General features: G+C 38.9%; 1 protein-coding gene across 2 annotated transcripts; it reads left to right on the forward strand.

The window, feature by feature from the left end:
- The first annotated feature begins 1,311 nt into the window (after positions 1-1,311).
- Positions 1,312-11,344, forward strand: kras (v-Ki-ras2 Kirsten rat sarcoma viral oncogene homolog). 2 transcript variants are annotated; one of them, XM_079250918.1, is made up of 6 exons: positions 1,312-1,541; positions 3,195-3,312; positions 4,122-4,300; positions 5,095-5,254; positions 6,682-6,806; positions 8,741-11,344. In XM_079250918.1, the coding sequence occupies exons 2-5, from the start codon at positions 3,202-3,204 to the stop codon at positions 6,799-6,801; spliced, it is 570 nt and encodes a 189-aa protein (XP_079107044.1). In that variant the 5' UTR covers positions 1,312-1,541; positions 3,195-3,201; the 3' UTR covers positions 6,802-6,806; positions 8,741-11,344. The 2 variants fall into 2 exon arrangements, with proteins under 2 accessions (XP_079107044.1, XP_079107045.1); XM_079250919.1 differs by lacking the exon at positions 6,682-6,806 and having other exon boundaries at positions 8,741-11,341.
- The last annotated feature ends 4,040 nt before the right edge of the window (positions 11,345-15,384 follow it).

Below are 15,384 nucleotides of genomic sequence, written 5' to 3' on the forward strand. Positions count from 1 at the left end.
ATGTTTATTCCAGATAATTGTTTGCGTGTCTTTTCGTTTCACACGTTAAATTCCACCAGTCTTATCCAATCTACTCCTGTACTGACAAACAAATCAGCCTCTGACATATCCCAGTACTAAAATGATCCATAAGAAAACAAACCATCTCATTTCTTCTGTGGGGAAGGTGGTGGATGTGTCAGCAAAAAAAAGCGTTTTCTAATTCATAAAAATGCACATAAGATACCCTCATGCATTTACAATCACACAAACAACACTGGTAATTCAGTTTACTGGCACAGAATATCATCGATTCTCGTCTGTGTCTTTGGTTAATTCATTAAGTCTAAATGCATGGCCTCTGATCATATCATATACAGTCGCTTCCGTAAATGCATCTCCTCAGTTCAACAACACAGCTTTCACATCCTTAAATAACACACACTAGTGGTCTAAGAGGAGTAGTGCATAGTGGAGAAAAGTCTGCTGTTTGTCGTCTGAAATGAAAGTAAACCAGGGGGCTTTTTGTACATATTGTCATACATGTTGTTGTTGTTTCTTTTCTTTTTTTTTTTTTTAAAAAAAAATAGGAATATATAATTTACTGAATAGTCTTACCGTCTGCGGGATATTGGTTAAGGATCAAAACAAAAATAATGTATTTATTTACCGCCAGCAAAACGACAAAAATCTTTAATTTTCTTTTTTCTATTCTTTTAATTTTTTTATCTGAATATCCTTCACCATGATTTTGGAAAGGGATTTTCCGCTTTATTACAACCCACATAAATATTTCATGCACATGCCTTGCGCAGTAGGAATCCCACTGAACACTTTGGAAAACTGACAAGGGATTGCCAAATCATTTCCTTGCTTGGGAATGACGTCCATCCTGCACATTCCAGTTATATTTAGAGCCTATATATAGTGAAGTCGCCCCCTAGGCATTGTTGACTCTGCAGCAAGCTGGAGCACTGAGAAGGGTGGGAGGCTTGTATCTCCATTTAAGTGACCTATACAGTCACAGTATTGTTTCTGACCATTAAAATTATAAGTGTGGGTCACATTGATTGGCTTTAGTTTCAATTTAATCCAGAAATCTGGACACACACACATACACATTGGATAATGGCAGCTATAAGCCAATAAAATGCAGTCACACATTAGGCTTATCTAAAACTAGATTTTATAAACAAACAAGCAAACAAAGCGTGTTATGGCTGCTATTGTAAGACGCAGGGTTGACGGGAATGGCCCCAGACCGGCTGAAATCCCCAGCTAGGCTTTCTGGGTAAAGAGCGCCCTGGTATCCGCCCATATTCGCGTAAGGCAGGCCAGACCCAGCAGCTAGGCCGGACGCTGGGACAAATGGAAAGTTCAATCGATTAATTTTGCCCACTTTTATGCATGTTCCCGCTTGCTTCTAAAATAACGCTTGACCGAGTTAAATGCGGGTGTTCTGGTGACAAATAGGAAATGCAGAAATCGTGTGAAACTAGAGGATTATCTGCTTGACTTTCTTAGGTCGCTACTTCGGACGCGGAACTCCAACTCGCTACAAGGTAAAGCAAACTGATAAGACTTATAAATGTGGGACCTTTTTGTTATTAGCTGCAGCCGTGTTCACAATTAAATGAGATAAATCGCATTTACTATTTTAACACCGAGCAACAATGTGGGAATATTCCTTTATTTGCTATTTGCTACAAACTACGCCCAGTTGTTAAGCTACAGTCTGGCCCTGCATTGCAGGCGGAGGCTAGCCTGTCAATGGCGGCTTCATAATCTGCTCTCCTCACGTTTTGAATGAATGATTAGTAAATATGATATGGTACACGGTGCAGGCAAAGCCGGAGGAATGGGCCACATTTGTAAGCGACATTAGGTTGTAATGTAAGCTTACTTTTTTGGAGGGGGGGTTTGTGGGCGAACTGTGATGCTAAGCTGGCTAACAGCAGAGCTGCCCTGGTGCTCGAAGGCTTTATCAACCATTTGGACAAGCAACCCTGCGGCCACAAGGCAGAGGATTTAAATCAAATTCCTAAAGACTTTCAAGCCTCATTTGGGTGCTCCTGCCTGCCTGAGCACACGCAAGAGCTTTTGTTGAAAAGCCTTCACATTGGTAGCCTAATGTTTATATGGCTGCTTCTCGTTTTCTGCTGTTACGCACATGTAATATGTGAACTTTAAGACCCTGCTAATAGTCTTATACATAGATAAGCGTGAGGATCCCAACACCACAGCGGTTTTATTTGCCTCCTACATCACTTTTTTTTTATTTATTTTTTTTATTGCTAAACACACATTCATTCAGTGATGACTTTCATTCCAGCATCAGGTGAAAGGTGACGGTGTGCGTAAAAGCACGGAGAGGCTGTGGCACATCAGTGTTCTTGTGATTGGTTCATGACATTGTTGGCAGTCTTATCTGCTCAGGTAAAGATAAGGCTGTTCCCAAGTGACTGAACCTTTTTTTTTTCTTCACTAATAAGTGGAGATTTCTAGTTTCAAAGACCACTAATGTCCAGTTATTAAACTACATTTTGTATGTATGTTTTTTTTTTTTGTTTTTTTTTTAGTTAGTTTACACATGGCAGTAGCATTGTGTGCGAACTGCAGTCTATACAGGGTTTTGAAGAGTTTGCACTGTAACTTCTGAAAGGGTTCAGTTGTCACTATTGATGGATGGTGCTCCACAAAGCGGTCAGAGAGCAGAGACTCCCAGCTGGTTGTCAATTTTTGAGTCTAAATGTAATGTTATGGATTTCTGCCTGGGGTTGGTTTCTGCTGCCGGTCAGAAAATAGCACAGTGTGCACTGCTGGATTCAGAGATTTGATTACATGCAGACAGTCTTTAGCTCGCTGCAGGGTTGTTTCTGGCAGGGATTTTTTTTAAGTAACTCATTTGATTTTGATGGGCTTTTTATTTAGATATTTTTTTCTTTTAAAGCTCCTTCTGGAGGAGCATTACCCCCCCCCCCCCCCCCCCCCCCCACACACACACACACACACACACACACACATTGTAGGTGTGTTTTCTTCAGTATTTATATTTTTGTCTTTTACACACAATCTCATGCAGATTAACCAACAAACTGCTTTCATAGTGATTATACAACCTTTTAAAAGAATGAAATAGTGATGCAGCGTTTAACTTTTTGTGTCTTTGCAAATATTATGTAATGAATTTGTTCTTTTTTTTTTTGGCCCTACAGGTGAATCATGACAGAATACAAGTTGGTTGTGGTGGGAGCTGGTGGCGTTGGCAAGAGCGCTCTCACTATTCAGCTCATCCAGAATCACTTTGTGGATGAATATGACCCCACCATTGAGGTAAAGGAATTCTGCATACGTGCATGATTATGTTTGTTGAACTGAATTCACAACTCTCTGGTTTTGTCTGCGTGCCAGGCTATAGGGGGACAGAACGAGGATTAACTCCTTTTAAAACAAGGAGTTGCAACTGGTTCCACTGGTTTAAGCTTTACAATGACACCAGACAGGTTTTTAATGACTTTTCATTCCTGGCTTCCTACCCTGTCTTTAAATCATCTATATGCCTCTGTGGCGTGAACGCTTGATTTCAGCCATTTATAGACTTGTTTCAGGCTTGAGTGCCATCGTAGATGTCGATAAGAGATGGTATCTGAAGGTTTGGCAGCTGTCTGGATGAGGCGGTGACTATTTCAGTTGGATTCAAAGCACCCATTGGTGCGATTATAAACTGGAGAAACTCAACAATAAAGGCATCTTCGTTGTTATTTGAGATTCGCTGCGCGTGCCGTACTACAACCGTAGGGGTGCAGTAATTTGCTGGTGTCCATCTGCTTCTTTCTTTCAAAGAATATTTGCTATTTATCTTTTAGATTGAAATTATAATTAGAAATGAATTAAAAGCTTTAACTGTATATTGTGTAAAATTAGGATTTCTTGCAAATATTTTTAAATTAAAAATCCATCTGATGGCTTTGCGTTCGTACAATGTAGATTCAGTAAAAATGTGTTGAAACATAAGAGTAAAATGCAATAAGTATTCATACTTGAGATATTCTGCCCTTGCGTCATCATATGCTGGTATTGGGACACCTTGACCCACCATCTGGCAGGATTCTGATCACCGCTTTAATCCATCCCTCTTCCAGGACTCCTACAGAAAGCAGGTGGTTATCGACGGAGAGACGTGTCTGCTGGACATCCTGGACACTGCAGGTCAGGAGGAGTACAGCGCCATGAGGGATCAGTATATGAGGACGGGGGAAGGTTTCCTCTGCGTCTTTGCCATCAACAACACCAAGTCTTTTGAGGACATTCACCACTATAGGTGAGCTAAGAACTGACCAGGCTACGGTCTTTGGACCTGGTGAGGATGTTATTAAGAACTGGGAGGTAAATTTCTGGAGTTTCTCCATTTTATGATGGAGGGTAAAGATTAAAACTGAACCTTTTACTAGCATTAGAACTGGAATACTTTTTTTTTTTTTTTTTTTTTTTTTTTTTAAAAGTTATTTCAGAAAAAAAAATTCTAGGAGAATATTTTGGTAAATGTGTTTAGCTGTATCATTGAGTTAAATGATTCCAAAATCATTGGAAGGATTTTAATAGGGCTGTGACGATACGCTTTTGTCCCAATTTGATTCTGATTTTTTTGGGTGCTGATTTGATTTAAATTAAAATTTGATTCAATTGAAATTCTCACAATTCTTTGATATTGCTGATTTTTGTACATTAAAAACAAAATAAATGTATAAAACTTATTTTTTTGCTTGCAACATTGATTTCATTTTGGAAAAAACGACACAGTAGCCAGATCATCATTCTGCTGCTGTAACGCCCCATAAGACAGGTAAAAAGATGAATAAAAACAATAAAAATGACAAATTTTTTATAATGGTTTATTTTTATTTGTTTGAAAAAAAAATTGATTTAAAAAAAAAAAAATCTATTTTAAAATTGTGAAGCAAAAAAAATCCCGATTTTCGATTTTTGATTTTTGATTCAATTTTCCCTCCCCTAGATTTTAATATACAATTCCAATATTGTGGATTTAATTCACTTTTTAATAAGAACAAAAATTAAATATATATTTTTCCCCCACGTTTTTGTTGTTCTATGCAGAGAACAGATTAAGCGGGTGAAGGACTCTGAGGACGTCCCCATGGTGTTGGTGGGGAACAAGTGTGACCTCCCGTCCAGAACAGTGGACACAAAGCAGGCTCAGGACTTAGCACGCAGCTACGGCATTCCCTTTATTGAGACCTCAGCCAAAACCAGACAGGTGAGTGTTTACCAAGATGCTGGCATAAGAATCTCCTGCCTGTCATATTTGCTTTGATTTCAAATGGATTATTTAATAGAAATAAAGGTCTATTGAAATGAAATGGTGTGATCAGTTTGACAGAAGTGATTTGAATCATGTGGTGCTGTTGATTTGTGTCACATTCACTGTCTCTAATGGTCTTTTTTATAATAATGTTGCTGGGAAATTTCCCAGCTAATGTGCTGAGCATCATTAAATTCTCTTTGGTTAATTGAATTTTTTATTTATGGGTGATAATGTAATCATTGCATGCTACTTTGTCATGGACATGTGAAATTATATCATCATTAGGTCCACCTGCAAAGGATCCCACATGATAAATAATCAGCAAATCAGTTAATTTGTGTCGAGGGGGCCTGCATGAAAGGACGAATTGTCAGTAATTGCTCGGGTTCTTAATGATTCTGCTTACTGGTCACTGTGCCTGGGTGTTGGTAGATACACAGTGGTGTCGCATCAAGCGGTGTGTGTTGTAAGCATGGCCTTAGGTTGCTGACTGGCTGATGGAGTGATCTGTGGACACATTTTTCCTGGTCTGTGACCTGGGGTGAATCATGGTTTCCTTCTGGTGAGGGGAAATGAATGCAGCAGCAACTAATTTTCTTGCAGCTTTGTTGACCTGTCCCTACCTGAGTGTAACAGTAATTCCTGCAGTGGTGTTGCTTCTGTCCGACGGCGAGCTGCTGCTTTCACTGGAAACTTATGATTTTTCAAATCTCATTTGCTTCATCGAACTGCTTCGCAAAACTTTGACATGAAATGAACAGTACACAGCATACTCGTAATGCATGCACTTTTCGTTTGATCAGGTAATAGTAACAACGCACCCAAGTCATTGAATGCAGGCTTGCAAAGGACAATATGCTAATGTCTTTTAACCTACCAGAACGCTGCAGTAGGAACCCTTTTCCTGTTTTTTTTCTTTGTCAAGGCGAAATATGTTGGAAATATGTTGGAAAATGCAACTTTCCAGTTAACTGGTCAAACACTTTGTTTTAAAATGTATATAAAAACATAAAGTTTCCCATTTTCAATGAAAAGAGCAAAGTCTTGATGCAGACACAATAGATTTAGCTGAATTTTGGCAATATCCCTATTTCCAGACCCCCTCCTCCCTTTTTTTTTTTCTTTTTTAAAAAGAGACAAACAGATCCTTTCCAAGCCTGCTAAATTAGGATGTTCAGTATTCAATCAAAGTGTAATAATTTGGAGTGTTAAGAACATATAGATGACAGGACAGAGAAGACATTTAATCAAGAAAAACATCCGAAACAGACTACCGATCTGTTTCGCTCCTGTGTATCTGTAGTGTGTAACACATGCACCCATACAGGATGTCCTCACGCATTCCTCAGCATTGAGGAAAGTTGTGTCTTATACTGCAGAGAGTGGAAGATGCCTTTTACACTCTGGTACGGGAGATCAGAGAGTACCGGCTCAGTAAGATCAGCAAGGAAGAAAAGACTCCGCGCTGTGTCAAGCTTAAAAAGTGTGTTGTGATGTGAGAGGGGTAAGTGTATGCAGCCGCGCACCCACCAGCTTTGTGTGTGTTATTAGTGGGAGTTACAGAGAAGGCGATGGAAGTGGACACCCAGTAAGAACTGGTGCTTCTTTTTTTTTTTTTCCTCAAAGCTAACCCTCTGGTTTCTGCTGGGGTGTGGTGAGGCTCTAACATGAGGCTGAAACTGCTGATTTCTTCTCCTTTTAGTGTCTGTATGTGTCTGGGTTGATTATCATTCATGGCTGTTTTCACACTGGGTTCATTTATTGAGTCTAAACAAATCTGATTGGCCCCGGCTGGTGTGCTTTCACATGTATTTGCTTTTTTTTCTACGCAGGTATTTTTGCATTCTTCTTTGGTGCGCCTGATAACCCCAGTTTCTGTAAAGAAAAGATAACGCTCATTTAGATTTGATAACAGACAGATTTTGGTATCAGTTTTAATCTGCACTCGACTATAGGCGAAATGTTGCTTTAAAGGTCCCGTATTATTCAGAATTCCCTTTAAAACAAAGTAAAGAGAAAATTCTGTCACATCTTTTATTTGTATGCTCAAATTTTTTTTTAAAACAAATGTGTGCTCATGAAGTTCCCTTAAAATCACAAAGTGGGTACCAGCAAAAGCCATATCCTCTCTCCAAAAGGGGAGGGGAGTGGGCGTGGTCATGTGTTGCCCAAAAATATTTAAAGGTTCAGGCACAGAAACGGCTCGTTCTCAGTAGAGCTCACTAGAACAACTTCTGGAATAGCTTAAATTAAGGTCTAAGGCTAAATCTGGGTTAAAACACGTTGAAAACAATGTTATGCCTCTGACCTTCATATGAAGTTGTTGAAAAAATTTATAGTATGGGACCTTTAAATTAAAGGTGTGGACAAACGATTACTAAATTGCGACTGAACCACCAGTGTGAAAGTGTCCTAATGTGCTGAAAATCAAAATGAGCTGACCGGTTTGGGGCAGGTTAGCCATCATGTGGGACTAAAGGATGCTACAGTGAATGTGGGACTAAATCATGCCGAAATCTTTTGGTCTGTTGAGAAACTGCCACATGTGTTGTATGCTAAGAGTTTTCAAGCATCTTGCAGGTACAAGTCCTCTTCGTCTCTGTTCTTCATTTTTCAACTGTCTTTGTCACTACCTGAAATGTCCTCAGGCTCTTTTCCCAACAGCCGTTTGCAGATTGTCACATTTATTGCATCATTCCAGCTACTCACACACTTGTGTCAGTGTGGCTTCAACAAGCACTGGCTTCATTTGCACAATTCCTTTTAATCACCTCTGTGAGAACATAAAAGCCTAGTCTGAACTCGTCACCCACAATGAATCGCCACATTCAAAAGGGGAAATGTCTTTCAGTTTAGAGGTTTGGTTTCTTTGTTTTTATTTGCCTGTCAGTCAAGCATTTAGACCTGGAAAAAGATTTCCTCCTTGTTTTTTCAGTCATTACTGTGTCTATTTCTCAGTGGAACTGTATTTAAACGATTTATTATCTGTTAGAAATACATTTCAGATGGTGTTGCCTCAGTACAAACCCACAGCAGTAACGCAGTACTGAGCTTGCGCTGATGGTATCCATTCGGATCGTTGCAAATGTAAACAGAACAACTTGTTTTGTCAGGTTATGAGGCAACATTTTAAACACTTGTGGGGAGATGACATTCAAATAGAGAGACATGAGATCATGTCAGTGCAGCTACTGTTTGTGTTGCTGTCAGTGGCAACACTGCTGACCTTTTCTCTGAAGTGCTGTACATGTTTGATCTGTATTTTGTTTAGCATGGTCCCACATAGCCTTAATTGTACTGATCTGCAATGTTTGAAGTCTCATAATAATTTTCATTGGTATAAAAATGGGCATTTTGCTTAAACTGCTTTTGAATCCCAGCAACTAAACAACTTTTAACTTTTCACTTCTAACAATTCCCTTCTTGTCCCCCTTTCAGGGCGTTGATGATGCCTTTTACACATTAGTTCGTGAAATCCGGAAGCATAAGGAGAAGATGAGCAAGGAGGGCAAAAAGAAGAAAAAGAAGTCCAAGACAAAGTGTATACTCATGTGAATAATCACCCCTTTTCAAGACAGACTAAAAATAAAACATTGTTGACCCGTTCAAGTAATACATTTTGTACATTACACTAAATTATTAGCCTCTTTGTCAGTACCTACTTCACTGAATACTAAACCTGACCTGAATTCCCTGCCTTTCTTCTATTTGGACATTAATAAGCTTCCATTTTCCAATTGAGTGCCAGTTGCTGAGATGTATTGGTCCAACAGTCTTGACGAGCCTGTTTTTTTTGTTTTGTTTTTTTTCCTCATAAGATAATGGTTATTTTGATGATTTGACACAACCTGCAGAGCTGGGAACTGATTGCATCACCAGTCAGATTTTACAAATTGATCAACTTATCATTAGTTTCCCTTTGCTTGAAAGGTCACAACCTACATATGCTCTTTAATGACCTTTCTAAGTACGGGATGCCAAAGAATGAACAATGATCCCGCTCGCATAGACAAAAATGGAAATGAAGAAAAGGACCAACATTCAGCCAGATGAGATCCAAATGTCCCAACCACTGTGTAATGTCCCCATCTTCTACCTTTAGGTATGACTTAGTTTTGTCATTGATAAATATGCATGCAAACTCCTACTCTTCCGAATGTTTTAACACCCTAGTTAGCTTTTAATTAATTTTCAATTTGTCATTGCTTTGTATTGTGTTGGGAGTGATTTCATGCCTTCATGAGAAGAGATGCTTTTTAAAAGTTGTTTTTTTTTTTTTTTTTTCCCCCTTTGCATGGGTATTGCAAACTGCCTTTAGTTGATACATTGAACAGAGCCAGCAAAGAGGAACTCAAACTCTACTTTTTAAGTTTACAGAAAGTAGTTTTTATTTTTTTGAGAATAAATCCTTTGTCTTTCTTTTTAAATGAAATGATTTGACCAATTTTTTTCATTTGTTGCAAAGATTTATGCCTTGTTTAATGCTACTATATAATCTTATGTCAGATCCAGACATCAATCATTTCATTGCTGCGTGTTTATAAAATTTGTCAGTATGCTCCCACCCGAGGACTTCGCATTCAAAACGAACATTTGCTAAATGTAAAACCTGAAGTGTGCAGAGGTTTTCTTGCTCTGTTTGCCAGACTAGCAAGTAGGCAGAAAGCTGTGATATTTGGTGATATAAGGTATTCGATTTGGTCTGTAGTCCTAGAGGTTGTTTCAAATACTGTCCAAATGTAGTTTCAGATTCTTGCCAGTGAAGAGCTCATGAAAGAGTTTCGGATTTATGTGCAAATTTGTTAAAATTGTCTGGTGGCCTGCCTTTGAACAGAAATGATTGTGCATCGTGTTGATGTAATTGGAACTGGCTGTTGTTAAATGAAGCAGTAATTGCCATAAAATAGGTTTTTAGACAAAAATGCCCCAACTTAATCTAAAAAAAAAAAAAAAAAAAAAAAAAAAAAAGAGGAAAAAAAAAGTCCTAGTTTCTCTCAGGTCACCCCATATTTCACCCACATCATTGTATGTACAAACCGCATGCCTGGGGATTTTTATTTGCCTTTTTGATTTTGTGTTAGGTGCTACTTTTAGATGATAGTCAAGACCACGTTTATTTTGTCCTGCTTGTGCTCCAGAGATACACAAAATACTGTTCTAGGGGTTAAATACTATTCTTCATAAATTCCCGTTTTGCTGTGAGGATTAATACGTTTTGGCCCAGTTCATATTTACCCCTTTTTTTTTTTTTTTCATGAAGTAGATAAATAACTGGTAATGCAATTTTAATTATGAACTCTCCTGGTAACAATACTGTTTTAAATGTAGATTTACTGTAATGTTTGAAATGTTCCTCTTCCTTTATTGCGTGCCAACGGCTGATTTCTGAAATGTATCATTTATACCTGGATCGTATTTTAACAACCTTTGTATAGTTGTGATACTGAAAGGTGCATATTTTGTAAATTGTGCTTCATTTCGTTGGTGTGTCTAAATGAATGTTGCTTTTATGGAGTTTCGCTCCACTCTGTGTATGTGACTAGAGAGTGTGACTGGATCCAGGTCTAGGGAAGTGAATGAATGACCACTTTACTACATACCTGTTTTAGGCAGTGTAGAGTGGTGCTCTGATCTCAAATGAGTCTATTTTTTGCCATGAATCTCACCACTCCTATTTAATGTGTAATAAAGAACAAAGTAAAGAGGAACCAAACTTATTCTTTCTTGTGGTCTTGTTTCATATTGCATTTAATTAGTAAAAGTTGATTGCATATTTGCCTCATTAGAGTCATTTAAACAGCTGGAGGTGGTGTGTTGCATATTTATTCTTCATACTTGTCAGGTTTTTTATGGGGGGGGACATTAAAATGAGATTTTCCCCAGAAGGTGGCACTGTTTAATCGCTGGTCCTGCTGGTCTCTACTAAAGGCTTTGTTTTCGTCGGCAGGTTTGAGCTGTTATAAGGTGGCACAAGGATTTCGCCAGTCGTTGCTGCAATCCACCGACTCTTAAAAACAGCATATCAAGAGTTCCTGCATGGTTGGACAAATGGACAGGGAAGATACTTAGAAGTACTTTTTTTTTTTTTTTTTTTTTTTTATCATACAACATGGCGGGAGCAGTTTGATTAAAAAAAAAAAAAAAATTTTTTTTAGTAACAGACTAATGTATATAATAAAGCATGGTGCTTTTAAAACAAACTGCTTCTTTGAAGATGATTGATTCATTATGGATTGATTTTCCCCAAATTTAGATTTTATTTAGTTTCTACTTCAGTAGAAAACAGCCTTTTGAAAAGCATAGTTATTTGGTGTTTTTTTTGCTGTATGTGCCAGATGGCTGCATCCTCAGAGCAGGTTCATTATATGATGGGGCATTATTATTACTGTGATTGTGGGGGGGAAAAAAAGCAGCTGTTGCTACTGTTCAAGCTGAACCTTATCAGATTTGGATATCCTGAATAAAACCTATAAAAAAAATAAAATCATGCAAAACCTATTAAACCAACTTCATCTTGTTTTGAGACTCATTCTTTGCAAGTTGTTCCAACTTGTGAGATGAAATTTTTTTTAATGCACACTCAGTTGGAACTTTTTAATAAATATTGAGTGTCAGAACGTGCAGAAATACTTCTGATGCCCACACTGAGTAAACACAGCAAGTCATTAAATGACAGCTAAAGGATGTTTGACCCTTTTTTAGTTTTAGTTTTGCAATGACTTGGCTGAAATATGGTATATTATGTAAAGTTTCTCAAGGTTATTTATTCATGTTTAAACCACTCCAGCAAGGCTGAATTCAAGCTGTAAAGGTAGCTCATGACTTTGAATGAGGAGTCATGGATTTTTTTTCTTCCTAATGATTTTTATGACTGTAGCATCAGAATAGTAATTAAGGGCTATAAACTTGAAAGACATTCTGTTTGCTCTCTCATAAATGTGCAAATTCAGGACTGTGCTTCTTGCATAACTAAAACCTCCGACGAGCCATGTTTGCTTCAGTTAATCACTTCTTCTCCTGAAAGCAAAATGTTTGACTTCTTGCTGTGGTTGCATTATAACCTTTCTGTCAAACAAAACAAGTCTCACAATCAAATAGATTTATCTATTTAAGAATTCACAAGTAATATTAAAGTAATTATTTGCGAAAACATACATTTTAAAAGAGACAGTTTTACCTGCAGCTTTCTGCATTTTATATACAAAATCAAACCAAGACAAGGCAAAGGATTTATAGACATGATCACTGGCAATTTATTTCCAGGGTTTCTGGCATATTACAGCATAGATGCACAGTGTTATAGAGGTCAACAGGACTCAGTACCGGCAGTTTTTTTTTTTTTTTTTTTTTTTTTTTAAGTCTCACCCTTATTTACTGCAACAGTGACAAAATGTGCCCTCTGGCTTCAACATGCAGGATTGTGTGCTGAAGGATGTGCTTGTTTAGTCATATTCTGTGAAGGGGGATGTCATGTAGCGTCAAAGATGAGATATTTTCCCTTGCAGATTCCCTGGAAGTAAATGCCAGCTAGATCATGACGATAGACAGTATACAAGCTTCAAAAGGACAGGCTTGTGTGTGTGTCATATGGAAGCACTGCTGCAGTAATTGGCTGCAAAACAGTGTTTGGTGTGGAGGCAACCTCTATTATCCTGTTTTGGATCCCAATCTCATCACCAATGTGTGTGAGGTTGTTTTTTGTTTTTTTGTTTTTTTTAAATTTGCAACTAAAACAATCAATCATTTAATTGATAAGTCAAATATGAATAAATTCAGAAAAATGGCAAGTGTTAAGTGGTTTTGTTTCAGTAGTCCGGCTTAATGTAGTTCCCTTCATGATTATTCCACATTGAATATGGTGAATAGCTTGTTTCAAAGGAAGTTAATTTGTTTCCAAACTGTTGCTGTGAACAATAAACTATGTTAACATATTGTGACAACCTCCATTACTCTGTCTTCCGTAACAATGGGGCTGCGGTGCCTGCCACATAGCAGCCAAAAGTGAAAAAGAGAAGAGGTCTAATGAATTATGCAGAGAGAGCTTTCTCTCAGCCTGACAGTCTGAAACCAGCCCGGAGAAAATTGTAAGAGAAGTACAAGTCAGTGCAGCCATCACAAATCCCCCTCCTTTCCCCCGCTAGGGACTGCCAAGGCCAAGGCCTGTCAGTCAAGCACCCTCTTCCTAAACTGTAATCTTGGGACAGCACTTAAAAGCCTGCAGGTCTGATAAAGCACTGCAAAGATGCCCAAGAAACCAATTCGTGGCACTCTGGACTCCTGTCAGCAAGGAAGTTGGTGGGTAAAAGACCAAGCAAGTGTTTCCAAATTGCTAGCAACAATCTGAGCAGCAGCCTTGTACGGAAAAAGCACATTCCCAATCACCAATCCTGATTCCTGTGAACATGCGCAGAGGAGGACATTCACAATCATCTGATCTGACCTGTGCCTTGTTAGTGCACGGAACGAGAGAATTTCCTTTTTATTTTAATGAAGTGTGGCTTCCCTCCCTGGCAGGCAGCTGAGCGCGGGGCAGCAAGAGCACAGTCTGGTAATGAGAGGCCAGAAGGTTTAGGTGTCTTCAAACCACAACGCATTCAAGAGACTTAATACAGACGTGTTTTCACCAGCCCAGGAGGAAACGGAGAGCTGGATGAATATTCATGGAGTGGTGATGAATTGTGTTGCCTACAGCATCGTGCCACTTTGAAAGCCCTCATGCTGCTTCTTTTATCACAGGAGGTCCTTGGCACTGAACCTCACGGGCCACAACACAGCACTTTAGCATCCAACTTCCAATTATCATCTGAGATCATTAACTTGTTATGTTGACACAAACACTGCAATTTCAGATGCCCCTCTTTATTCAAATGACCCTATTCATGAGGATGGGCTGCCTCAGTTGATTGGATTTTTTTTCTCCCCCTGTATGTCGTGCAATCACTCAACAAGTTATGTTTGGACACAAAATTAATGAACACCGCGCAGTGCTTTGAACTGTCTTCATGCTGTGTTTCAAGATGGATAAACGAGCCTTAAAATATCTGTTAAAGTACGCAGAAATTAATGCAGTAATGGCACCATGTTAAATGTGTTGCCCTGTTCCATTCAGGCAGAAGTCTCCTTACAATGATAGTAGGCTTAGAGATAATAGGACCAATGGACAAAGGCAGAGTTGGGTGGTGGGGTGAACAGCCTGGGGAGTGAGCAACGTCATGTTCTGCAGCCCCAGACGGGTGATTCATACCAGCTTCATCACTGGCAACAGACAGGACATCCAGGCCTTTATTACCTCCATCCATCACCATCACTTCATCAATCTGAGCTCCTGTGAGCCAGCTCTCCAACCAGTCCCCAAACACCAATCCAAACGTGCTGCTGGACAGAGATTTACACCCACCCACTAACATCCTCTGCCCCTCTTGCTTTAACACACACAAAAACACACACAAAAAGTGAGAGAGATGAGCTTCTCTGTCAACTTTAGCCACGCACACACTCACGCAGGGTGAGGCTGAAAAAAAAAAAAAACAGGGTGTGTGTAAAGGCCATTGTGCATGGCGTGAAGCTGTTTCCCTAAGGGCGTCTAGCTGACAGGCTATCCTACATTGTGAAAGCCACTTACACTCCAGCCGCATCACACCACCTGCTGCAGCTGACCACTGTGTCAGAGAGACGTATCATGATGGATACACTAAACTGTGGGAGAATTCATTAAATCACTCCCACTGCCGTTGAAAAAAAAAAAGAAGAAAAAATTACATTTCTTCCCACATCTACATCGCAATGGACTTGATTTTCTTTCAGCTGGACACTTTTACAGTCTAATGTAATCAATACTGCAATAAATGTTTCCTAGACACAGTCAGGGGGGTGTTGAAGAAACACATAGCTTTATATACTAACAAACAAAGGTGGCATTTCGTCTAAATTTACTCTGTTTAATGCCATGAAATACCTCTCATTTCCATCCCACCTCCCCACATCGTCTCAAACCAAAGGCTATTTCCTTTTTGAATATGAAAAAATGTGGCTGTTTTCCCAGCAGATCCCACAAGATAACAATAAACCTATTAGTAGTCAAC

Source organism: Telmatherina bonti, assembly GCF_933228915.1.
Source record: "Telmatherina bonti genome assembly, chromosome: 2".
Lineage (NCBI taxonomy): Eukaryota > Metazoa > Chordata > Actinopteri > Atheriniformes > Telmatherinidae > Telmatherina > Telmatherina bonti.

Bases quoted from the DNA above. Each gene is read 5' to 3' on its own strand.
- kras (XM_079250918.1), top strand. From the start codon at position 3,202: ATGACAGAATACAAGTTGGTTGTGGTGGGAGCTGGTGGCGTTGGCAAG. The intron at 3,313-4,121 runs GTAAAGGAATTC...TCCCTCTTCCAG, and splicing joins AATATGACCCCACCATTGAG to GACTCCTACAGAAAGCAGGT. The intron at 4,301-5,094 runs GTGAGCTAAGAA...TGTTCTATGCAG, and splicing joins GAGGACATTCACCACTATAG to AGAACAGATTAAGCGGGTGA.